Source organism: Serinus canaria, chromosome 21 (genome assembly GCF_022539315.1).
Source record: "Serinus canaria isolate serCan28SL12 chromosome 21, serCan2020, whole genome shotgun sequence".
NCBI classification, from domain to species: domain Eukaryota; kingdom Metazoa; phylum Chordata; class Aves; order Passeriformes; family Fringillidae; genus Serinus; species Serinus canaria.
The window spans coordinates 997,148-1,021,161 of NC_066334.1; the positions used below are offsets into that span (position 1 = coordinate 997,148).

The window sequence follows — 24,014 nt, forward strand, 5'->3', positions numbered from 1 at the left end:
GCATGGCTCTGCCACCTCATTCTGCCCTGAGTGACCTGGGACAGGATGAGACCCGGGTTTGATGACTGCAGTGATGGGGATGAAGCAAGACCCTAATGGGAAGACACAAGGCAAAACCTTGCCCCAAATCCCCATTGGCACAAGGGAGGAGGTTGAGATGAAACTTCCCTGGCTGGGGACAGACAGCCCTGGAGATGCATAGTCCCCACCTCCCACACTGCTGGAGTCTGAGCAGAACAGGTTAGCATCTTTTTCTGTCCCTCTTTCTCCTCATTATCCTCCAAACCAACAACTTTCTCCAGGATAAGACTATAATCATGAGTTTTCCTTCCTCCTGGGGAAGGAAGAGTAGGCAGGCAGAGCCATACATGCTCCTGCCCTCCCATGCCCTTGCCCATCCTCATCCTTGCTGATTACAGGGAAGTGCCTTTGCTCTGCTGTCCTGCATCTCCAGATCCTTCCTGCACAGGCTGACTCATCCCTCCCTGTGCTCAGCCGACACATTCAGATGCAAAGTGACTCCTATGTCAATTACATTCCAACTCTTTTCCCCAAGCAGGTTTTCCTCCATTACAGGTCCTCTCCCCCAGGCCTCAGGGTTTTAAAGGAGACTTTTCAGGTGGATTTTAGGGCCCCATCCTGCTCCCCCAGGGAACCGGGAGAAGTTGCTAGGCAGCAGTTCTCCCTGGCTGGCTCTGCAATGCTTCATGCTGTGATTTACGAGGCCCAGGAGAAGCCAGCAGCACTGAAATACATCCTTTTCTCATTCCTGCTTTGTTAAAACCCACCTTTATATGCAAATGCCACAGAAGACATCAAGGTCACAAGCTCGATGAGTGCTCGATGAGTGCTCGAGCTGGAAAACGGCGCTCAGAAAATACAAAGGGAGAGCCAGGGAGAGCAAGTAGGGCTGAACAGGATGGGGGAGAGCAGCCGGGGTAACTGAGTACAGGAAACAGCAGCGAAGATGATGATGGAGGGCAGTAATCCCAAGGCACGCCCCTGAATCCCGGCCAAAAACCTTAAATTCCCGATTTAATCCACCCCTCCTTCCAGCATAAACGCTGCTCACGCCAGGAGCTGCCCAGGGAGGTTGGAGATGCATCCATGGGGATGCAACCCCCACAGTCAGGAGATGGATGGAGTCCCACCTGAGCCAGGGGAGGCCATCCCACACCAGGATGCTCCAAGCCATGCCAACAGGGCCTGGGAAGGCAGGAGCTGGCAAGGGTTCACCTGCCACAGGGAGAGACAGTGAACATCCCCTCACTTCAATATGTGGCAGAGGCCATGAAGGTATTGGGAAGTGATTAAATGCCAGGTGGGGCAGGAAGGAGGGAGAATGATATTACCTGAGGGAAGAATTAATAACAGGAAGAAGCTCTCTAACAGCTTGGCACAACAGGAATTCATCACAGGACTGCCAGAGGGGTGAATTTGGGCTCCAGGAGCATGACTTCAGCTTGGAACTGGGGACTTAGTACAGAGCCATGGGTGAGATCTATGCCCCTCGCATCTCCTGCAGTCATGGAAGATTGGGGACATAGTGCCCATGGAAACCACTTGCCAGCAGGGATTTCTGCATCACCTGGGCCAGAACAAGCACTAAGAGACCCTTTGTGAGATGCACAGCCCTGTGCCATGTCCTGTTTAATCCAGCCAGGAAAGTTGTACCTCTCCTGCAGCTCAGAGGTGGCTCAGAGGAGCCTGGCTCTCTCATCAGCTCTCACTGCTGTGCCAGCCAAAAAATCGGCCCCACAAGGACAGGGAGGGCTCAGAGGGATCTTCCTGGCAAAAACCCTTTGATAGGGGATGCTGCCAGCAGAGCCATGGGGCTGCTTCACACAGCTTGTGTCACCAACGCCATCTGCAGCATGGAAAGGGAGAGCAGCAGAAAGGCAGGAGTGAGGGAGAGCAGTGGGAAGGCTGGAATCTCTCCCCTGTGCCATCCAGGAGCTCGGCACTGGCCCCTTGCCTGCTCCCCATCCTACCTTTGCTGCTCTGGGATGTGCACTCAGTCTCTGTTCAGGCCACGGGGCCTGGACTCTCAGGATGGGACCTGGCAGGACCCTGCATCCCAAAAAAACTACCAACAGCTAAACGTTGCACAGGGTACCCCTAGACACACCCAGTCCTCAGTATGTCCCCTCACTGCCACCAAACGTGTCCTGCCTCCCACACATAGCAGGCAGGGGGCCATCCCACAGAGCTGGCCAGGTGCCTCCCGATCTCGCATCTGGCATCCCATGAAAAAGGGAAACCACTGAGGGTTGCTACCTTCAGCCCTCAAAATACACTGTAATCCCATCAGCTAGGGAGTACCTCAGGGCTGGGGACAGACATTGTCCCTTGGCCAGCTGTGCTCTGGATCTGGCACACCAGGGTGCTACTGGATCGATCTTTTTTTCCACCCCTTCCTTTCCATGACAATCCACTGCTCTTCCTGGCCACAGAGGGGAAGGACACACGGAAGTGTGATCATCCCACTGCAGGCAATACCCTCAGCCAAACCCTGTGCCCAACTGACAGGGAAGGCACTGCTGCAGCTGCGACGTCCCGGTGACGAGCAGGGAGCGCAGGGCTGCGAGATGGAGCACAGGCTCCAGCCCCTCACAGGGCTGCAGCGTCTGTCCCAGCACTCCCGAGAGGCTGGAGCTGGATTTTATGGGATGGGAAAAGGTGTTAACGTGCCTGAAAAATGGGGGTGGGGACTGAAGCATTGCTTGGAGCTTTCTGGGTGTCTGTCTGTGTCTCTAAGCACTGATGTGCCCTCAAAAAATCTGTCTGAGCACGTTGAGTAAAGGCAGGGGCAGAGTAATGCTCTTCTGAAGTGTATTTTCATGCATTGAAAAGGAAAATAGAGCAAAACTGTGAGCACACATCCTGGCTTCTGGCAGGACCCAACTCCCAGGAGTGGGATAGGGTCCCAGCTGTACCACACTACAGGATCTGCGGCATCCACAGCTGACAACAGGATAGGGAAGAGTCAAAGCAGGAGCTGGGATAAAACCCGACACAGCTCCACCCAGCCCTGTTGCCTGAAGGGCAGAAATCAGTGGCAGCCCGGCTGCTTCTGCCCCGCAGAACAGGAAGGCTGCGATGTCAAGCCCGGCCCTGGTGTCACACCTTGCATCAGACGCATTTTTGAGCAGGTGAATCACTGCCCGGCCCTGCTGTAACCCCGACAGGCCACAAGCGCCTTCCCTTGGAGATCTCGCCTCCAGGTCCAAGCTAGACCTGGGGCACATCCCCACTGCTCAGAGGACGCCTGGTTTTCTGCAGCTGGGTAAAATATTCATTCCACGTCGTCTGTCTCAATCAACACTGACATCCAGTGGCTCGCTGGGATGACGACAGCCGGAGTGCCCTTTGGAGATGTGCAGGTGGACAGAGCTGGCCAAGGATGCCTGTTGCACCACAGCCTCCCATCAGCATTCCTGGGCAATCTCCACGGGGAAACAAACTCCCTCCTGTTTGCAAATCCAAGACAGGAGAAGCCTTGCACTTCCCAAACTTTCAGGGCTCTCAAGTAGACTCATCCTTGGGAATTTTCCCTGGTTTTCAGGGGCAGCAAGGCTCAGGGAGCTGCTGAGGGACCCCTGACTTCACCTACCTGACCCACATCACTGCAGGTCATGACTAAGACATGCAGGAGCCCTCCAGCTGCTTTCTCCCAAAGCACAAGGCTCAAACCTGGCAGGGAACTGGGATCAATGCCCTGAATATCTCTAGGAAGAGGAGGAAATGGGGCTTGAAAGAGCACCCATAGCACTGTTGTATCTGGAAGAGCCATGGATCCACCATGGCAGACCTGTGAGATACTCTCAGCAAAAGCTACAGGAACTGTACTCCCATCTCCAGCCTCCCCTTGCCTGAAATTGCAAGTGGACTATCCCATTTAATGGAAAACCAGGAAAACGGCCACTGCATCCCCAAAGGATGACAACAAAGGCCCCCACTGCCACAGCAGTGACAAGGATTGCTGGCCCCAAGGACACCATGAGGCTTCAGATATGGAAACTGGGGAAAGGCTGGGAAGCAACTTCTCCTGCCAGAGCCCAGTGGAAGCAGCCAGGTCCTCCTTCCTGAGGTGACACAGTGCTAGGCTGGGACATGACTGACCGCCCTGGCAGAGACAGACTTTGGGGATTGTCAGCCATAACCCGGGCAAGTGTCTTGGACCATCAGTCTGGCCCCAGAGCTGGGTGTCACAGACTTGGATTCCTGTCCCAAGCCCCTTCCTAGAGCTGTTAATCACACATTTCTGACACAAGGGTTAGTTAACCCCCACCTTGCTGGGCTCACAGTTGGGGGGAAGATCCCCAGGCTGAGCCAGAGGGGAAGTTTTGGCCCAGACACCCCTCAGCTAGGCTAAACCTACCAGGCAGCCTGCTTCCTGCTTGGGGTGCATCCAGATCCAAGGAGACACACAGGGTCCCCAGGAGCAGCGCAGCCCTTCTCCATCCACCCCTGTCCTGCCCTGCCCCAGCCAGTGTGGTGGATTCCAGCCAGGTCTCAGTGTTTTGACCCTTACTGGGGGGATCAGCCCCCTTCACCCTGCCAAGGTCACTCCTCTTTCCCCAAACAGTGTGTCCACATATGGGTTATCCCACTTGGCTGCCCAGGACAGCAACAGCCCATCTCCCCAGCATCATCCCCCCATCCATTCCCTGTCCTCTGCCTGCACAGAGATGGACACAGTCACTACTGAATCTGTACAAATTTTGGGGAGGAATGGGATGTTCCAGGACTCACCATCCAGCTGGGAAAAAGCAAGGCTGGGAAGCAGCAGCTTGCAAAGTGTGGGCTTGTGCCTGCACAAATATTATGACAGGGATCTCTTCAGTGAGCAGCTTTGTGCTGGGATTGTGCACAGCCTTGGGAAGTGACACACACACACACCCCTCACACCCACCCCTGCGGAGCTAAAAAGGTGCAGGAGCAACTGGAGAGTAGCCACTGCTTTTCTTACCTTTCCTGGGAGAGAGGAGGAGGAGAAGGAAGAAAGGGATGGGAGGGTTGGAGCAACTTCACCCACTCTTCCAGCCCCTCTGCGGCTGGGCTGGGGAGGGCAGGAGGGGCAGGAGAAATCCCGAAGGCGACAGGCACGGCTGCGGAGCGCTGTCTCTGGAAGACAGGGAGAAAGGGAGATGAGGAGAGAGGGAAAGGGAGGGAGAGAGGGAGAGGAGCAAGCGCCGGGGCTTGGGGTGGGGAAGCGCTGCACCACCAGCCACCTCAGCAACCGGTGGCTTCACCCCCCGGACCCTCCCCACCAGGCAGCGGGGCTGGGAGAAACCGGGGAGTCCCGGGGGGGCGAGGAAGGGTCTTACCGAACGGGTTGCAGCAACATGTGCCCCGGCGGGGAGGCTCTGCCCGTAGCCGGGAGGGTGTCTGGCTCCCCTGGGATGGGGGGCTTCTGGATCCCGAGGGTGGGTCCCTCGCCCCCCACCGCTGACTCAAGGTGTCCGGAGCTGTCTGAGTGACCATCACCATCACCATCATCATCACCCAGTGGAGCCATTTGTTTTGTCAGGGAGGTAACCATGACAATCCCCTCGAACACCCTGGCGGTTCCCCCTCCCCTCGCTCCCCTCCTGAGCCCGGGGGCTGCGGGGGATAGAACGGGCGAGGGGCGAAGTCCATCCGGGTGGAGGAGATGCCCCTGAGCTGGGCAGGCTGGTGGAAAAAAGAGGCTGAAACTCCCCTTACCCATTCCCACGGTTTATCTCCCCGGGATTTTCCGCAGCAGCTGCCGGGAGGGGAAGAACCCACCGCATTCACCTTTGTCATCCCCTTTCTCTTTCAAAGGAAGGAAGCATCCTCAAGCCCCCAAAAATCAGGATGCATCACTGCTCACTGGCCTCCTCTGCAGCCCTAGGCTGGATCTCTCTTCTAGCTTTGCTGTTGCCCCCATTCCATCTCAGCTCCTGTACCCTCTCCTCCCCAGCAACACCCAAGCCCCTCAACCACAGCCCCCACCCATGGGGGTCTAGAAGGACCCTCCCCACAGGAGCAATGCTGTCACTGAGGGATGACCCTGATGGAATACAGTCCCTGCCCTGAGCAACTTACACTTAAACCCAGGAAAAACAATTTGTAGAAAGGGGAAACTGAGGCAACTGGGGGGGACACAGACTTGGACATTGCCCCAAAGCAGAGCTGGACACCAAGCCTGGGTCAGAGCACACTGAGGGTAAAGCTCCTCTTTCTCCCCCTGGCCTCCAAGGACACATCTACGCTGCAGGATCAGGGTGACCAGACATGTGACACCCCTAATAATCCATCATCTTCCCCAAGAATAATGTGTTTTAGAGGAAATGGCAAGAAACTCCACAAACAAATGCCTGTTCAATATTTTTTTCCTAAGCCCAGCTCCCAGGGCTGACTTCAGCCCTGACCCTCCAGAATTTATGGTTCTTGCCAGACAAATAAGTCAGCCATGGAAAAATGCAGGTCCCGTGTTCCCAGTGCCTGTAAACGTTTGTTTACCAGGGCTTGTGGCTTCTGGGAAGAAAATAACATATGCCAGGAGAAATCCTGGGATTCAAACCAACAAATGTGGTAGCACCAGGGTATTTGTTTAGAAGATAAAGCAGCATCTGACATGGTGGATGAGGCAAGTGTGAGACCTCAGGAAGACACACATGGAGTTGTTTGGGGGGGAATTAATATTTGGTGCTGATGCTGAAGCTGCATTACCACAGTGATCAAAAATGCTGCCCAGAACAGCTCACAGGGGCCTCCAGCTGGTGTTTGTTCCTCTCATCTTCTCCAGGCTGGCTTTGCCCAGGACACCCCGCCATCGATGAGGACCAGCAGTGGGGAATGGGATGGGTACAAATGAGGCAAAACCGGGGAGGGGACAAGCTAAAAGTATCATTTGAGGTCACTATAAGTGCCATATTGAAGCTTGTGGCTTTACCCACCTGGGGCCGGGCAACAGCAGCACCTCTAACCACCACAGAGGAAGATTTTCAGTCCTGGTTCATGCCTGGGTTGATTCTGGGACTGGCCAAGCATAGGACAGGCTTTCCAGGCTCATTACCCAGTTCACACAAGTGTTCAAGTGTGGTGCTCTTGTGCTGGGAGATTCAGATGGGCTAAAAACTTAAAAAAAAAAAAAAAAAAAACCAAAACCCAAAAACAAAAAACAAACAAACAAAAAAACCCAACCAAACAAAAAAACCCACAAAAACAACAACAACAAAAAAAAAAAAAAAAAACAAAAAAGAAACCACAAAAAATCAAAAAAACAATACTAAACCAAATCTCCTGCTGGATGGACAGCAACGAGCACTTCCCATGATCTCCATGTGAGCTCTGTATGTAAATGCCATTTCCCTCAGCCTGGAATGCTCTTAAGAAACAAATAATCACTCTGTGGGGAGAATGTGATGATTAAAAAGTGATGACACAGGGCTGGGCAGGGATTGCCTCCTCCTCCTCCCCTTTCTCCTCCTTCTTTTCCTCCTTTTCTTCTTCCTCTTCCTCCTCTTTGCAGCAGGTTTGTGTGTGGGCAAGGAAGACTCTGACCTGTTTGGGGTGTAAGGAGCAGAGGTAATTTCATTTGAATTCCACCATTCAATCTCTACCATTGTGAGCTCTCTCATTCCACACAGCCAAAGTCTGCTGGTTTAAATAAATAAGCATTTATTTAAACGAATCTGAATATTTATCTCATGTTTAAATGAATAAATATGTAATTGTATGACAGCAGAGTCTCCAGCAAAATCAAGGACCCTACATGGAACAGGAAACCCACACCTCCAGGAGCCCATCCCTGCTCTGGAGACCGAGGAGAAAAGTCCTTCCTCATGGACAGAACAGAGAAACACCCAGTGCAGTCACACCTCACTGACAGGCTGCACAGCCCTGAAAATCCCAAGGAATGATTGCAGCCAAGGTCAAGGAGCAGAAGGGAGGCATTGGAAGGATCTGCCCCCAAGCAATGTTGCCTGATCACAGTTGTCTTCTTCTAAGTACCTCTGTTTTCCCCTCTCTAAAATGGGACTAGTCCCGATTAAATGTGTTTATGGGAGGCGTGTCTGAAAAAAAAATTAAACTGGAAGCATGAGCCCGTCAGCCTCTGAGATTTCCCACATTCATCTTTATTTTTACCCTAATTAACTAATTAATGTCTCAGAGTTGCCTTTGGCTGCCTGCTCTGTTCCCATTGAAAATTTCCTTGCATTCAGCTCCAGTGTTCAGCATCCTCCTGTTGCCATGGAAAAAAAACGCCATGATGTCACCTCCACAAATACAGCTTCAAATACAGACCCCAAAGTTCACGAGTGGGGCTGGGGAAGGATTCCCACAGACTGAGGGACATGGGGCTACCACCTCCACGCAGGAAACTGAATTAGATGGAAAAATGTCAGACGATAATATTTGATAATAACAGGGTTTAGTTTTAAGGAAAAAACCAACCATGGCTGGTGTGAAGAGAGCCGCAGTGAAGGGTCCTGCCCTGCCTGGGATAAAATTTCTCAGCACAGAAAGAACTAACAGCTCAGTTGGAAGCTTTAGGCTGTGGGAACAAATGAAGTGTCTCCATTAAAGTGGAGGGGGAATACTGAGTCAGGGAAATAATCATTGGTTTGGGAACTTGTAGCTGATGCATGCAGGCTTGGCCATTTTAGTAGTTCTGCTGCATGGAATAAAAACACAAATTCAGACCATCCTTGAGAGCTGCTCTGTCAAACAAGGCTCAAGGAAGGGAATAGCAGCCCAGCGAAGAAATCCCACAGGCTCTTTCCACACTTCTTTCATTTCTACTTTCCCTTTTACTCTTCTTTATTCCAGGACCTTTAAAGAACAGGTTTGATACCAAGTCTAAGCTGGCTCCTGCCCTACAGCAAGAGACAGGACGGAAATTACTCTTGCAGCTCCTGTAACTTCTAGACCTCCATGACTCATTCTCCTACTTTTCACCTCCACCCCTGTTCCACAGACCTCCATGGAGCTGCGGTTCCCTCACAAATGTCACAGGGTCTGTGTGATTTTCCCCTAGTCCTGGCTCCCAAAGGGACTCCATTCTATGGTAAACAGAAGCTGCAGCCTCACACCAGATGGCACGGCAGGGCCTGACCCCCAGCCCCAAACCAGACAGAGGGAACAGCCCCAGCCCCACCCCACATGGAAGGCCTGACCCCCAGGGATGGCCATGTCACACAGGGGACTGAGCCCCACATCATGTGAGACACAGGCTGACACCCAGATCATAGCGGGGTCCTGATCTCAGCCCCACAGCATTCAGGGCACCAGGCCCCTGACCACAGTGCCCCTCAACATACAGGGGACCTGAGCACCCAGCCCCACACTGCACAGGGCTCACAGCCCCACAGAGATCACAGGGCTCACAGCCCCACAGAGCTCAAAACCCCACACTGCACAGGGCTCACAGCCCCACACTGCACAGAGGTCTCACAGCCCCACAGGGCTCACAGCCCCACACTGCACAGAGGTCTCACAGCCCCACAGGGCTCACAGGGCTCACAGAGCTCACAGCCCCACAGAGCTCACAGCCCCACACTGCACAGGGCTCACAGCCCCACCACTCACAGGGCTTCACGCCCACAAGATCACAGGCTCCACACCCCACACTGCCAGGCTCACGCCCCACAGAGCTCACAACCACACTGCACAGGCTCACAGCCCCACGACATCACAGTCTCACAGCCCCACACGGCCAGGCTCCAGCCCACCGATCTCACAGCCCACACTGCACAGGGCTCACAGCCCCACAGGGCTCACAGCCCCACACTGCACAGAGGTCGCACAGCCCCACAGGGCTCACAGGGCTCACAGAGCTCACAGCCCCACAGAGCTCACAGCCCACACTGCACAAAGGGCTCACAGCCCCACAGAGCTCACAGCCCCACACTGCACAGGGCTCACAGCCCCACAGAGATCACAGGGCTCACAGCCCCACACTGCACAGGGCTCACAGTCCCACAATGCACATAGGTCGCACGCCCCATCGGCTCACAGCCCCACACTGCCAGGGCTCACACCGCCCCACACTGCACAAGTCTTCAAGCCCCACAGGCTCACAGCCCCACACTGCACAAAGGGCTCCACATCCCCCACATAGGCTCAGCGCCCCACCTGCAGTAGGCTCACAGCCCCACAGAGCTCACAGGGCTCACAGGGCTCACGGCCCCACACTGCACACAGGGCTCACAGGGCTAACAGCCTCAGAGAGCACACAGGGCTCACAGCCCCACAGGCTCACAGCTTCAGGCCACACAGGGTCAGTCACAGCCTCTCCCCACCTCAGACCCTCGATGTCACTCCTCATCCCCCGTCCCCTCTCCCCGCCGCTCCCGGAACGCGCTGCCCCCGGAACGCCGGTGCGCGGCCGCGGTTCGCGGGTCCGGGCGGTGTCGGGGTGGTGCCGCGGGCGCGCAGGCGCCGCTCCCGCCCGGCGCCATCGCGGCTGCTGCGGCCACCCCGGGCCGGCCATGGCCACCGACTCGTGGGCCCTGGCCGTGGACGAGCAGGAGGCGGCGGCCGAGTCGGTGAGTGCGCGCTGGGGCCCGCGGGGGCTCGGGATGGCCCGGCCCGGTCCAGCGGCGCGGGGTCTCCCGGGCCGCGCGGCCCCCGCCGCCTCCTCACAGGAAACAGCGATCGCAGAAGCCTTTTCTCGCCCCATTTTCTGCCATGGGGGCAGGGAGGGCCCGGGGTATCCGATTGTCCCTGGGCTTGGGCTCTTCCTTTGTAAGCAAAACCCCCAATTTATTTATTTACTTACTTGCTTACCATTATTTTTAAAATTTCTTCGCCTTCATCCATTTTTTTGCGTATCCAAAGGCAAAGGCGTCCCTGCGGTCCCCCTCACCCTCCATTCAGACGCTGCACCGCTTCAGGCGCTCGCCCAGCCTCAGCTCTGTCTTCCAGCATCCAAAAAAATTCTTCTTTCTCTCATATTTTTTAATAAAAAGGTGTAACTTTGTACCTCAGAAAAATTGTTTTCTGTTTTTTCTGTGCTTGGACGCAGAACACTTACTGAGGATGTGGGGAAGACCCTCGGGGCTGCTTTCCCTGCACATTTCAGATGGTGAAACAAACTCATCCTGGGGCAGTTTGTGCCGGCCAGGACAGGGCACAGATCCTGTTTCCATCCTGGAATACTGATTTTCTCCCATTTTCCATCAGCAGAGTTACTGGGGAGTTACTGAGGCTACAGGACAGAAAACAACCCCTTCCCTGTGTTGTCATTACAGCTTAAAAAACTTGTATTTCTGTTAAAACTCCTGCTTAGAAATAGTTGTATTAAAACTACTGAAACCAAGTTCTTCTTGTGTCTTCATCCCTTCCAGCTGTGCAGGGTTTGTACAATACTTGATAAATCCAAAGCTCAGGTTTTACTGGCTGGAATTAAAATATAGGGAGCTATATTTGAATTTCTCTGATTTTGTGTTTTTCCTCATTTCTAGTTGAGCACTTTACACCTGAAGGATGAAAAAACCAAACCAGATGCCAATGGTGAGTTCCAGCTGCTCAGATGGGCTTGGAAAGGGGGCAGTGTTTCCCTGTGGGGGTTCAGAGCACTGCTGCCAAAGTAAATTCCTGATAAATCATGAGATTCCAGAAGAGCTGAGATTAAACAGCAGCACAGACTAAATATTTTGGTGTCTCAGGGAGCTGTGTGAGCAAAATCGTTTGGCATGGTTGCTAAACTGCACTTGGAGCTGGTGCTTGGGTTTCCTCTGCACAGCAGTGGAGCAGGGCAGTTCTCCTCAGGAAAATGAGCTGTTTGTAGCTTTTCCCAGGATGTTCCAAAGCTCTGGGGGTGTGGGCTGTCCCTGAGGCCTGAGCTCACCTGTGCCCCCCAACCTGTTCCCATTCAGGTGCCGTTGTCAAGGCAGATGACAATGTGGAGAAGACGGAGGATGAGGAGAAGGGTAAGTGTCTTCCCAAAAAAAGCTTTGGCAAGGAAATTAATTTAATTTAATTATAATTATATTGATTTAATATATACTTAAAGTCTGCCTTATGTCTCAGGACCGCTGATCTTGTATCCTGCCCCAAGGACTTAATTGTAAGACATGTCCTTCCTCCATAACACTTTTAAAGGCATTGTGTCCTGTAATAACTTGGGAGACTACTGGATTAGAGTGGAGAGAAATAAGGGGATAGCAGTATCCTCAAGGCAGGACTGGATACAGGAGCAGTTGGATAACCTGGAGCTGGGATTGCTGTAGCAACCAACAAGTTGCATTTATGCAGTGGCTGCTCAGAGGTGGGTGAAGGCTCACGTTCTTTCCAGAAGGTGGTTTTAGGAAACAGATTTAGTAGCAAAACCCCAAAGTGCAGCAGTTTAACCTCATTTAGATCTCTCTTATCCTCAACCCTTGTGTTTCAGCTCTGAAATCTTTTAAAGTACTATTTATCCTCAAACCTTCCTTAAAAATAGAACCCTGGGAGGTGTCTGTCCACATGAGGAGGAGGCCTTACCCTGTCCCAGGTAGATGCTAAGCTTAAAGAGTCTTAATAAGCAGACATCTGGATGTGTTAAAGTCCCCCTTAGAACAGTGCTCATTTGATTTGTCTTCCTGGGTATTAAATGGGGGAATCTCTGGGATCTCTCAATGTCTCATCCAGGAGGTTTGGACTCTTCAAGCCATTAGACTCTAATGAAGAATTTCAGTATTTGGAGGGATTTTGTCCCTTTTAAGTGGCTCAGGAGTTCAGTGGGAGCGAGGCCTGGAACAGGCTGTGACTGATGGATTCATGTTTTCCACCTCCTTTCCCAGAGGACAGAGCTGCCCAGTCCTTGCTGAACAAGCTGATCCGCAGTAACCTGGTTGACACCACAAATCAGGTGGAGGTGCTGCAAAGGGACCCCACATCACCCCTCTACTCTGTCAAGTCTTTCGAGGAGCTGCGTCTGTAAGTGCCTGCTGGGATGAGCCAGAGCCTTCTCTGCATGGAGCTGTCACATCCTGGGATCAGATATATTAAATTGGCTCCCTTATAACTGGATTTTTCAGTTTGTCATGTCATGGGGAGCCTTATTTGTAATCTCTGAGAGAGAGAAGTTTTGCTATAACTGCCAGAGCAGATGTGAGTTTGGAGCCCATCAGGTAGTCGGAACCTCTCCTCATGTCCTGAAAAAAAACCTCTCCTCATGTCCTCCTGGCATAGGAGATACCACGTAAAAGTACATGGTTTTGTGTATCAGGTTACTGCCAGCCTGTCATTAATAAGTGAGTGTATCATTTGTATTATTTAAATGCAAGGACAGTTGGTTTATCTGGGTGCCTGGTGGGGGGTTTCCATCTGAAACAACAGCAGTGAACAGCACAAAGGGAACAGCTTATCTTTTCCAGCAGCACTGGATTTATGTACTGGAGACACCGGTATTTTCTGACTTCCTTGCCTTTGAAAACCTCTACCAGTGCAGCTTTCAAGGGATGATAACTGTTTAGGGCATGGTTGATGGATATATGTACTAATATGCTGAAGAGTGCTTCCTGTTGGGATTGTTGTGCTTGTGTTGATTTCAGGTTTGTTGCTCTACAAGCTCTGGAGCAAAATGGGAGCTAAAGAGCCTTCTCCCCATGAAATGCCAGGAGGTTATGCTTTGTTAGTGTTTGTGGTTGAATGTCTCTTAAAAGAAGCTGAGGTCCTGCAGTGCCTGTTAGACTAATTCATTCCTGTGTTTCAAAAGGCAAACAGTCCCAGGGAGTTAATGACAGGGACAGCCAGCCTAATTGAGTCTTCATTTTGTTATGACTCGGGGTATCCTTGGCAACTGGTGCAGAGTTGGGCTTTGTCTGTCCTTGCTTGGAGTAGCACAAGGTTACGTTTTCAAAGAGCTTTTGTTCTAGCCATCGTTGGAAAGTAATACAGGATTTTTGCAAAATTATGTTGTGTTGAATGGGAAGTTACTGCAGTGGGAAATGTGGGCAGGAGACCTGTAACCTGCTTGGAAAGGAGAGCCCTGCTGACAGCACTCACAGCATCCAGGGAGCACTTGGGGGTCATCAGCTGAGAATTTCCAGCACCATAACCCAGATTTAGGTTGTTCTGGGGTCTCCTTGTCTACACAAGTGTCTGCTGAGAGCAGAAAGCTCCCTGGAGAGAAAGCAGCAGATTAGAGTTTGGCCAGCAGTGTCACCACACAGTTCTGGGTGTGAGGGCTGGCTTGCAGCCACAGATCACAAGGTGTAGCCACAGCAAACTTAGCTAATTATGTCATTTACCTGAGCTAGCATCGCTCAGCTGTAGTACAGAATCCACACGACTTGCTGAAGTCCTTGTAAGGATCTCATGATCCCATCATCCTGTTCCTCACGCTTTGTCCCACGCTTGAGTCATCAAGGAGTGATAATTTTGGCACCAAGATTAGGCATGGCTGTGGAAATGGGACTGGCCTGAAGGACAGGATTAACACTTTCTGCTCTGTGATTCCTGGATTGTCTGAAAAGCTGCCTTGGAACAAGCAGTGCTGGCCTTAGACACAGGCTTTGCCCTCAAGCTGGGACAGGCAGGCTGACTTAATAAATCCAGGGGTTTTTGCAAAGCTCCCCGTCTGGACTTCCTGCTGTCACTTATGGTTCCAGATGCTGACCACAGTTGTTTCATGGGTGGAAATATAGCAGGGACAGCTCTAGGATGTCTTCTCAAGGGTTTTTCTCACCTTTTTGTGCACAAGTGAAAACTAGATGGACTTAAATAGGTCATGATATAAAAATTTCTCTTTTCAGGAAACCACAGCTCCTGCAAGGAGTCTATGCCATGGGCTTCAACAGACCATCTAAGATCCAAGAGAATGCCCTGCCCATGATGCTTGCTGAACCGTATGTACACATTCTTCCTACTCTCTACCAGAATAGAAGGATTTGAAAGGTTCAGTGTGCTGCTCCTGAGTTTTGGGTGGGAGGAGGGTGATAGAGAAACTCTCAGGGTATGGAGAAAGGGTTCCCATGTCACAGTGTTTCTATGGTTATTAACTATGTGACAGCAGCCCTGGATTTGTCCTTTTCCTGGGGCTGGTACTGAGCATGCAGTGCTGTGGGGTTTGGGAGGTTGTTGCCATTTTTCTCATTAGTTTGGGAAGAAATAATACGAAATGGCTCAGAAATCCTGGGTGGGTAGGAGTAGTTGAGGTGCTGATTTTCCTCTCCACAACCCTAAGCTGGAACATGTGAGATACTGAGACACCGGGGAAGACGTGTGAAACGGGAAATTATTGAGAGAAAACCACAGCTCTCCTTCCAAATGTCCATAATTGAGAAGCGTCAACGGAGAGTGTTGGGCAGGAAGAAATTCCTGCCCCATGGAGCGTAGCTGGTCAGGTTGGCCATCGATCCAAAGCAGGTATAAATGTGACAGGATTCAGGTGCCACCATGGTGCTTCACCCTCTGAGCTGTGCCTGCTGTACCCCCAGCCCGCAGAACCTCATCGCGCAGTCGCAGTCCGGTACCGGCAAGACAGCTGCCTTCGTCCTGGCCATGCTCAGCAGGGTTGAGCCTGGGAACAAGTATCCACAGGTAAACTGGGATGTGGCTGTTTCATGGCACATCCGCATCTCGCCCTGGCTGTGCAGTGCCATCTAGTGAGGAACCTGAGCTGCTGGGAGGCCTTCACATTTAAATTCATGGCTTGATGGAACCATGGTGTTATTTCTTTAAACTGCTTAAAGGAGGTGGAGGTTTGAGGATTTATCAAAATGCCTTCAGTGCAAAAGATGTGGATTTTGCTCAAAGCTTGTTCTTGTCAGTCCTTCCCATGTATCACACAGGAGGCCATTGCTCTGTGAGTGTGTAAGGGTGAGATAATACAGATGTTATAATTCACACTATCACAATCAGAAGCTAACTATTTCTTAATTACAATACATTATAAACATTTCTTAGCTTATCAGCTTTTATCACAGCATATTACAAATACCTTTAAACTAATCATCTAACATTACCCCCATAAGTTTTACTACAATATATCTTTCATAGTTCTATTTCTCCAAAACATCTACTCTTATTTATAAAGTAATTTTTTAAAACTTGTTTCTCATTCCATTTCTCTCTCAACGTTTATCCTATTTTATAACATTTTTAAGTCAACATTTCTTATCTTAAAGTTTACATACAAATGTATACTATGTGAACCTTCTATCAAACTTTGAGAATTTTCTACAAATCCATTTCCCACATGTGAGGAGTTAAATCTTTCTGGGAGGACTTAAATCAGAGAAATAGTGCAGGCTGAAGGGGATTTGGTAAGTGGCTTTGGGGTGGAAGAGAAGGTAATTGTGACAGCAGAGCAGACAATGCCTGGAGAGGGACTTTTTAAATCAGATTTCCTCATGAGATGGTTGAGAAACTGTTCAGCCACTTGCATATTTGTCTTGAAGAAAACTTGATCCGGGATTTTAAAAAGTAAGTATGATAGTGTTGCCCTGGATGCTGATCACTTCACTCATTATCCTTCTGTTCCTCCAGTGTTTGTGCCTTTCCCCAACATACGAGCTGGCACTTCAAACAGGAAAAGTGATTGAACAGATGGGAAACTTTTACCCGGAGCTGAAACTTGCATATGCTGTCCGAGGCAACAAATGTGAGTAAGAGGAAACACCACAAACAGGAATGAGGGAATGATGCTCCTCATGCGTATCAGAGCAGTCAGGTGGTGAAATGGCTTGGTCAGAGAGGGCCAAAACATTTCCCTGTCTGCAGAGCCACCCTAGAGCAGCCCTTCCTTCTGTCTCGGCAGTGGAGAGAGGACAGAAGATTTCGGAGCAGATCGTAATCGGCACACCCGGCACCGTGCTGGACTGGTGTTCCAAGCTGAAATTCATAGATCCCAAGAAGATCAAGGTGTTCGTGTTGGATGAGGCAGATGTGATGATCGCCACCCAGGGCCACCAGGACCAGAGCATCCGCATTCAGAGGTACAGAGGGACACAGGGACAGTGGGGCTGCAGTCGGGACTGGTGTCCTCACCAGTGAAGCAACAAGATTGAAATGACAGATTAGCTCTAGTCCAGGGCGTTCATAGGGGCACAGTGTCAGGGGATGACAATCAGTTTCACACAGAATCACACAGAATTACTGGGTTGGAACAGACCTACAAGATCATCAAGTCCAACCCAGCCCCAACACCTCAACTAAACCCTGGCACCCAGTGCCACATCCAGTCTTTTTTTAAACACATCCAGGGATGGTGACTCCAGGCAGACAATTCCAGAACTTTATCACTCTTTGCATAAAAAACTTTTTCCTAATATCCAACCTATATTTCCTTGGTGCAGCTTAAGGCTGTGTCCTCTGGTTCTGTCAGTGCTGCCTGGAGAAAGAGACCAACCCCCACCTGACCACAACTACCCTTCAGGAAGTTCTAGAGAGTGATAAGGTCACCCCTGAGTCTCCTTTTCTCCAGGATAAACACCCCCAGCTCCCCTCAGTGGTTCCTCACAGGGTTTGTGTTCCCAGCCTCTCTCCAGCCTCGTTGCCTCTGGACACGCTCCAGTGTCTCAACGTCCTTCCCAAACTGAGGGCCCAGAACTGGACACAGTGCTCAAGGTGTGGCCTTGCCAGTGCCAAGTACAGGGGCAGAATGACCTCCCTGCTCCAGCTGGCCACACTATTCCTGATCCAGGCCAGGATGCTGTTGGTCTTCTTGGCCACCTTACAGAATAAAAATCCTGTCCTGGAGTAGGGTTTATTCCTCTTTAAGAAGGTGAGTCTGGATGCCTGTGATCCATGAGGGAGTGATCATGGGTTGGTAAGATTGGTTTTAGTCTTTCCAGCCAATGAAATAACTGGTTCCAGGGTTATGGGTTTCCTTTGCTTGTAGCATGAATTCCATCAGGATATCAGGAGAAGATAGAGTTGTGTGGGAGCCCTACTTATTTCTCTTTCAGAATGCTCCCCAGGGACTGCCAGATGCTCCTGTTTTCAGCCACTTTTGAGGATTCTGTGTGGAAGTTTGCTCAAAAAGTTGTTCCTGACCCAAACATTATCAAACTGAAGCGCGAGGAGGAGACCTTGGACACCATCAAGCAGTATTATGTCCTGTGCAATAACAGAGATGAGAAGTTCCGGGCTCTCTGTAACATCTACGGGGCCATCACCATTGCCCAGGCCATGATCTTCTGCCATGTGAGTGCTTCCAGGGAATGTTAGTCCTAGTGACCCCCTCAGAGTCTGCAAGTGCTAAAACCAAGCCAGACATGGTTTCCAGAAAGGAACTGAGAACAAAATTGCCCTTTTTGGCTTCTCTGCTCCATTCTTTGAGTGAAATCCTGAAAGCCACATTAGCGCTGGCTGGTTTGATTCCCTGGGTTTGTTCATCCAAGAGACAGCACTGGACTTTTTTATTTCTGACTGGTCACTGTTATCCCTGAAGTCCTCTGAAGCAAAGATCAGAGTAATGCACATTATTCCAAAACTCTGAACTGAAGAGGAAAAAAAAGTGGGGTTAGAAAATGGATGAAAATAAGGCATAATGAGGGATTGGGAAGTCTTTTGCTTCTCTAGTGTGAAGTCTTTTGCTTCTCTAGCTGATACAGTGCTGTTCCTGGACTTCATTTCCCTCAGGTAATTGAGGATACACCTCTGGGATCTCACTGTGAATCATACTGAGACTTGGTTTTCTTTTTCTGGAAGCTGCCATAATCATTTTTAGGGGAAAATCAGTGCTGACAGCACCAAACAGCCAGGCAAAGTGAGCTCAGACAGGATGAAAGTGTTTGGAATTTGCTGCAGCAGTTTGCTTTTAGGCTGTCTCAAGACATAATTGGAGCTCAAAAAACTGTTTAATTCAAGGCTGTGCAGAGCCTCTGTGGGATTTCACAACTACATTCAGGTCTGACCCTGCAATTTTCCAAGCTGAATAGTTGTGGTTTTGTGACAAGTTTCATGGGTTTTCAGTGTATATGTGTAGTGTCAGTCTCCAGTAGAGTGAAATCCAAGCAGCAGAGCACAAAGAAAATGTGTGTTATTAATCAGGGGCTCCTGTGGTGCCTGAGGTGTATTGTCCTCCGTCTGATACAGTTTGCAAGGGAGACAAAAACTGAGCAGCCACAGAGCTTCCAGTGGGCCCCCAGAGAGGTTCATTGTCACTTTCCAGCATTAGAACCCCGTCTCAAATGTGGGGCTGGCTGTGTGTTGCAGACTCGGAAGACAGCGGGGTGGCTGGCGGCCGAGCTGTCCAGGGAGGGCCATCAGGTGGCCTTGCTCAGCGGGGAGATGATGGTGGAGCAGAGAGCGGCCGTCATCGAGCGCTTCCGGGAGGGCAAGGAGAAGGTGCTGGTGACCACAAACGTCTGTGCCAGAGGTAGGACATGGGGCCAGGTGATGCTCTAGGTGATGCTCTAGGAGGAATGGGGCCAGGTGAAGCTCTAGGGTTTTAGCTTTCATATGTTTCATGTATTTGTGACCCTACAGTTCTTTGGTGCAGCACTCCAAACTCCAAGGCAGTGCCAGCTGCTGCTCTCCCGTTCTGGGCAGACACAGCAATTCCTCTCCAGCCTGGCACTCAAGGACACCTCACTGCCTCAGGCCCCAGAGATTAAACAAAAGGGAGCTGGGGGAGCCAACCTGGGGTAAATGACTTCATTACATGGAGCTGTAATTGGAGCATTAACCCCCAATATGCAAATGAATCAAACTTAGAAAAGAGTAAAAACCTGTGACCCGTGGTCCATTTTTGGGTGTAGCCTCTGGCTGGCCTTGTCTGCCCGAAATGTACCTAAAGGCCCTTCAGTAAATACACCCACTTTTTATTCCTTTTATTTTGTCTGGCCTCTGTTTTTAGGTAGCCCAAAAAGGCTACACAGGGAGGGCTGGAAGCAGAACTTCTTAAGATAACACATACCCGTGGCCAGCTCACAGGAAGAATTCACATCCTCAGGTGTTCCAGTTGGGAGAAATTGGTGTCCTTACACTGTGTGCCTGTGGGCAGACACAGGATTGCTTGTTGGCTTCCTGCTGCTGGAGATGGAAGAGTCCATCCTGTGAGAGTCTGGCACCAAGCCTGCCTTGTGTGCTGAAATTCAGGGTTTGCAGTGAACATGTGCCCAAGTATGGAAAACTGAAAACCAGTGAAATCCAGTTCACTATCCCAGTAGCAATTTCTGGTGTAATTTGACATCCTGAAACAGTTAAGACAGGATCGTACTTGGAAAAAAACAAGTGATCTTCAGAGCTTTGCAAGGAAGGAGAGAGTTTCTGAAATATTTAAGTGCTGGTAGAATTTCCAGAATATTTAAGTGCCTTTGGCTGTTTCAGTGGGACCCTGCCTTAACGGCTCAATAGTTTTTATTTCCACCCCGTGAGGATATTGTGGAAAAGCTCCATTTCAGTGTGAGGAGGCTGTTCCTGCTGCAAAAAGATGTAAGTGAAGTTGTGTAACCTGATGCTCTCTTTTTGTCAGGGATTGATGTAGAGCAGGTCTCTGTTGTTATCAATTTTGATTTGCCTGTGGACAAGGATGGCAATCCAGACAACGAGACCTACCTGCACCGCATCGGCCGCACCGGCCGCTTCGGCAAGCGAGGGCTGGCCATTAACATGGTGGACAGCAAGCACAGCATGAACATTCTCAACAGAATCCAGGAACATTTCAGTACGTACCCTCAGGCTTTCTCCTTCCTCCAAGATGTTGAATCACTGCAGAATTTTATTTGTTGGATGCTGAGCAGGTCTCAGGGTGTTTGTTGAGCCTTAAACAGGTGGCAGAGGAGCACAGCAGGAGTGTTTGGTGTAGCATCACTTGGGATTGTGACCTGCTGCCTCAGACAGGAGCACAATAAATCAGGCTGTTTGCTGTCCTTGAAGTGGATGTTCCAGGGGTGGGTAGCACTGGAGTACCCAGATGGGCCTTTGATAAAAGGAAATAGTTTTAATTTGTATTTTTAAAACCTGACTAGACATTCCCTGGTAAACCAGAACTCGGGTCCAGCTGAGGACAGCAGCACTCCTTTCTCTGCTCAGTGTTACAAAATCTGACCTATTTCTCTTTTTTCCCAGACAAAAAGATAAACAAATTGGATACTGATGACTTGGATGAAATTGAGAAGATAAATAACTGAAATAGCTGCTGGAACTGGTATGTGCCCTGCTGTGGAAGCTCTCCCACTACAATTGGATCAGCATTTGGATTGGCACAGCCTCTCGGCTCATCCCGAAAAGGACTCTTCAAGATATGAGTACACAAAAATTACCTCATGTTCAAAATTGCAGTTGGACTTCAAATTGTGCAACTATGGGGAGGAAGAGGAAATGTTTACAGAAGCTTTTAACATTTCTTAGTTTAGCCTTAAAATGGGATGATCTCTGGAATTCTGAGAAATACACTTGCCAAAAGAGAGGCAATAGGGAATACCTAAAATTTTAAAAGGAAAAAAACCATTATCATCTTTAATTGGAATAATGGGCAGCATTAAGCTGATCAGTTTAAATTCAACAGCTGAATATATAATGGACATAAGGAAAGGAAAAAAAATTAAAAAAAAGAAAACCTAAAAACCCCAAACAAGGCAGCTGGTTTTTGGCTAAATACTTAACTTGTACAAACTAGGATGTCATTCTCTTTGGCGCTCCCCTGAGCTCTTTAAGACTCATTTCTGGCTTTCTGATGGATTTGCCCTGCTTTTCCTTCCATAAATTGTCCTGAGAATGTCTCGAGTAGCTCCTGCTCACAAACACAGGTGCCGTGTCGCTTTGCTGGGCAGTATTTTCTTTTCCTTTGTCCTGGATTTGTTGGGATGGCCGCTCTCTGTGACGTGGGTGGTGGTGACAGTACAGAAGTTCATCCCAAGTGTTTAACCTGGCTACGGTGTGGGTGGGGGGGTGGGAGGGGCAGTATGAAGGGAACTGTACTAATGGATTGCCTGATTAAATTCACCTCTGTGAATGAAATTCACCATGTGATTAAATGCACCATGCTGTGAAGCTCAGCTTGGGTAATGTACAGAGCTGTTGGGCTTCACCCATCCAGAACAAACAGATCATGATAGCCTGGATTGACCAAAAAAATGTACCCTTAGTACACCAAATTTACCTGTTGCAGTACCTTTCAGTACCAGAGTTTTGAGTCAAATTGCTCAGCCAAATTGCAGGTGGGAGGTGCTCCATAGTGCAAAATAGGTTGTTGGTCCCTGCCCCGGGGTGTTCCATGGAGAAGGAAGGATTCAATTCACAGCTCCTGGAGAAGGAAGAATGATGCCTCCTGTGTGTTGGGATCACTCTTGTGCACACAGTTGGACACTCTGGGCTGTTCCCCCAGCCCAGTCTCCAGGAGGAGGCTCCTGAACCAGAACTTAGGGTGCACAGCTCTTTGTTGGGGGGAAATGGGACATGCATGAGCAGCCATGGGCCTGCTACTCAGCGTGGGAATCATGTCAAAACAAATGTATAAATTGTAAATTTAAACTGAATTGTTTTCTTTGCAATTTTGGCCATCATATTCTGTTCAAAGACAGGAATATGGATCCTTTTACCAAGTAAAAAAAGGCTCATTTAAAATGTACCTAAAATTTTAGGAAATTGTGCACCCTTTTATCAATTTGTATAAAGGCTTTAGTGAAGAAAAAAAACCAGCTTAAAATTAAACTTTTTGTATTCTGGGGTGTATCTATTTTTATTCTGTTGGAATCCTATTTAAAGTGGCAGGTGAGTGAGTGCTTGCGTGTGGAGTGGAAGACTTGATTTAATCACCTACTTTCCTAGTACAGTTGAATGACCTGGTGACAGCAGAGTATTGGGTTGACATGTCATGGAAGCTGCTGCTGGTCCTGTGTGCTGTTTCTAATGTACTTTTAATTGGAATTAAAGAACACATACTGAACTATCACTTTGCTGACTTCTTGCTTGAATGCTTTGTTGGTGTTTAAAAGCCTCAGTAAGGACATTCTCAGCCAAAAGTCCTGGTAAGTTTTATATTTGTGAAAGAATTTTAATGCTGAAATTCTTAAAAGATTCTTAAAAGTAAGAAGTTTGTTAAATGCCACACAATAAATGAGGTCAGTTAATATTGTTCTTCTCCCCATGCTTCTTGTGCTGGGCTTAGAGTTGCTGCTAAAATCTTCCCCAGAACAGTTCTGAAGGGAAGAGAAGGAGAGCTGAGGGAGAAAAGAGGTGTTTTCCCTGTGCTGTGCTTGCCCAGATCAAGACTTGATACTTTTTGCCCATCTTTGGAGATTCTGCAGCCTTGGTGAGGTGATTAGAATCAGACTCATCCTACTTTATCAGGAGGAACATCCTGCAGCATGAGAAATCCACTGTGAGCCAAGTTACTCTGAATTGTCTGATTGTTCTGTTCTTGCTCAGAGCCCCTGTGCTCTCACAGCTGCCTGGTGGTCCCCAGCTCCCCCAGCTCTGGTCACAGCTTGTCACTGATGAAGAGTGCTTCCTCCTTTGCTTCAAGCTTGTGTTGAGCACAGGATGCAGATGCAAACTTCAGGAAGGTGGTGTGGAGGGCAGCTGACCATCCAAAGGCTGATTCAGGCAGCCCCTGAGGTACTTGCCATGAAATTGAAGGTTTCTGAAGAGCAGGTGTGATGGATAAACCTCAGCTCATGTAAATAATTTAAAGTTCAAATTTCAGCCTAAAAGGTTTTATTTAACTCAGGATGGAAATACTCTGAAATATAGGAGTAACAGTACCCACAACATGCAGAAATAGGGAATTAACTACCTAACTCTGAAGGAAACCTGGAAAATGGTCCCTTTTCCTGAAGCCAAGTGAAATACTTTGTGGTTCTGTTGAAGGCATCCATATGTTTTGATATCTGGGACTGCTGCTGAGTGATTCCCATCACCAACAGCAGCAGGGACCACTGTTCCATCAGATACTGGTTTTACAAAGCTGCTGGACTCTGAACACTTGATTTAGCATCAGGTACCACACTCATAGCCAGCACCAGCAATCAGCTTTCTGCTCCTGTTGTTTGTGCTCCTGTGCTGAGTTAGTTTGGCACTTACACTGAGCTTCAAAATAAATTTAACATTTTAAACTCACGAATCTGTGTGGCAAGTGGTCCATTGCTAAAGGAGATTAAAAA

General features: G+C 49.7%; 1 protein-coding gene across 1 annotated transcript; it reads left to right on the plus strand.

The window, feature by feature from the left end:
- The first annotated feature begins 10,385 nt into the window (after window positions 1-10,385).
- On the plus strand, window positions 10,386-22,804 carry LOC103824337 (ATP-dependent RNA helicase DDX19B). The gene is made up of 12 exons (XM_009099593.4): window positions 10,386-10,520; window positions 11,439-11,487; window positions 11,853-11,906; window positions 12,759-12,894; window positions 14,715-14,807; window positions 15,399-15,501; window positions 16,450-16,564; window positions 16,721-16,898; window positions 17,871-18,108; window positions 19,123-19,285; window positions 20,384-20,575; window positions 20,980-22,804. Exons 1-12 carry the CDS (start codon window positions 10,464-10,466, stop codon window positions 21,039-21,041), a joined length of 1,440 nt encoding a protein of 479 aa, XP_009097841.1. The 5' UTR covers window positions 10,386-10,463; the 3' UTR covers window positions 21,042-22,804.
- The last annotated feature ends 1,210 nt before the right edge of the window (window positions 22,805-24,014 follow it).

Excerpts from the sequence above, each read along its gene's own strand:
- LOC103824337 (XM_009099593.4), top strand. The coding sequence starts at position 10,464 with ATGGCCACCGACTCGTGGGCCCTGGCCGTGGACGAGCAGGAGGCGGCG. Across the intron at positions 11,488-11,852 it reads AACCAAACCAGATGCCAATG|GTGCCGTTGTCAAGGCAGAT; the intron begins GTGAGTTCCAGC and ends GTTCCCATTCAG. Across the intron at positions 16,899-17,870 it reads CAGAGCATCCGCATTCAGAG|AATGCTCCCCAGGGACTGCC; the intron begins GTACAGAGGGAC and ends TTTCTCTTTCAG.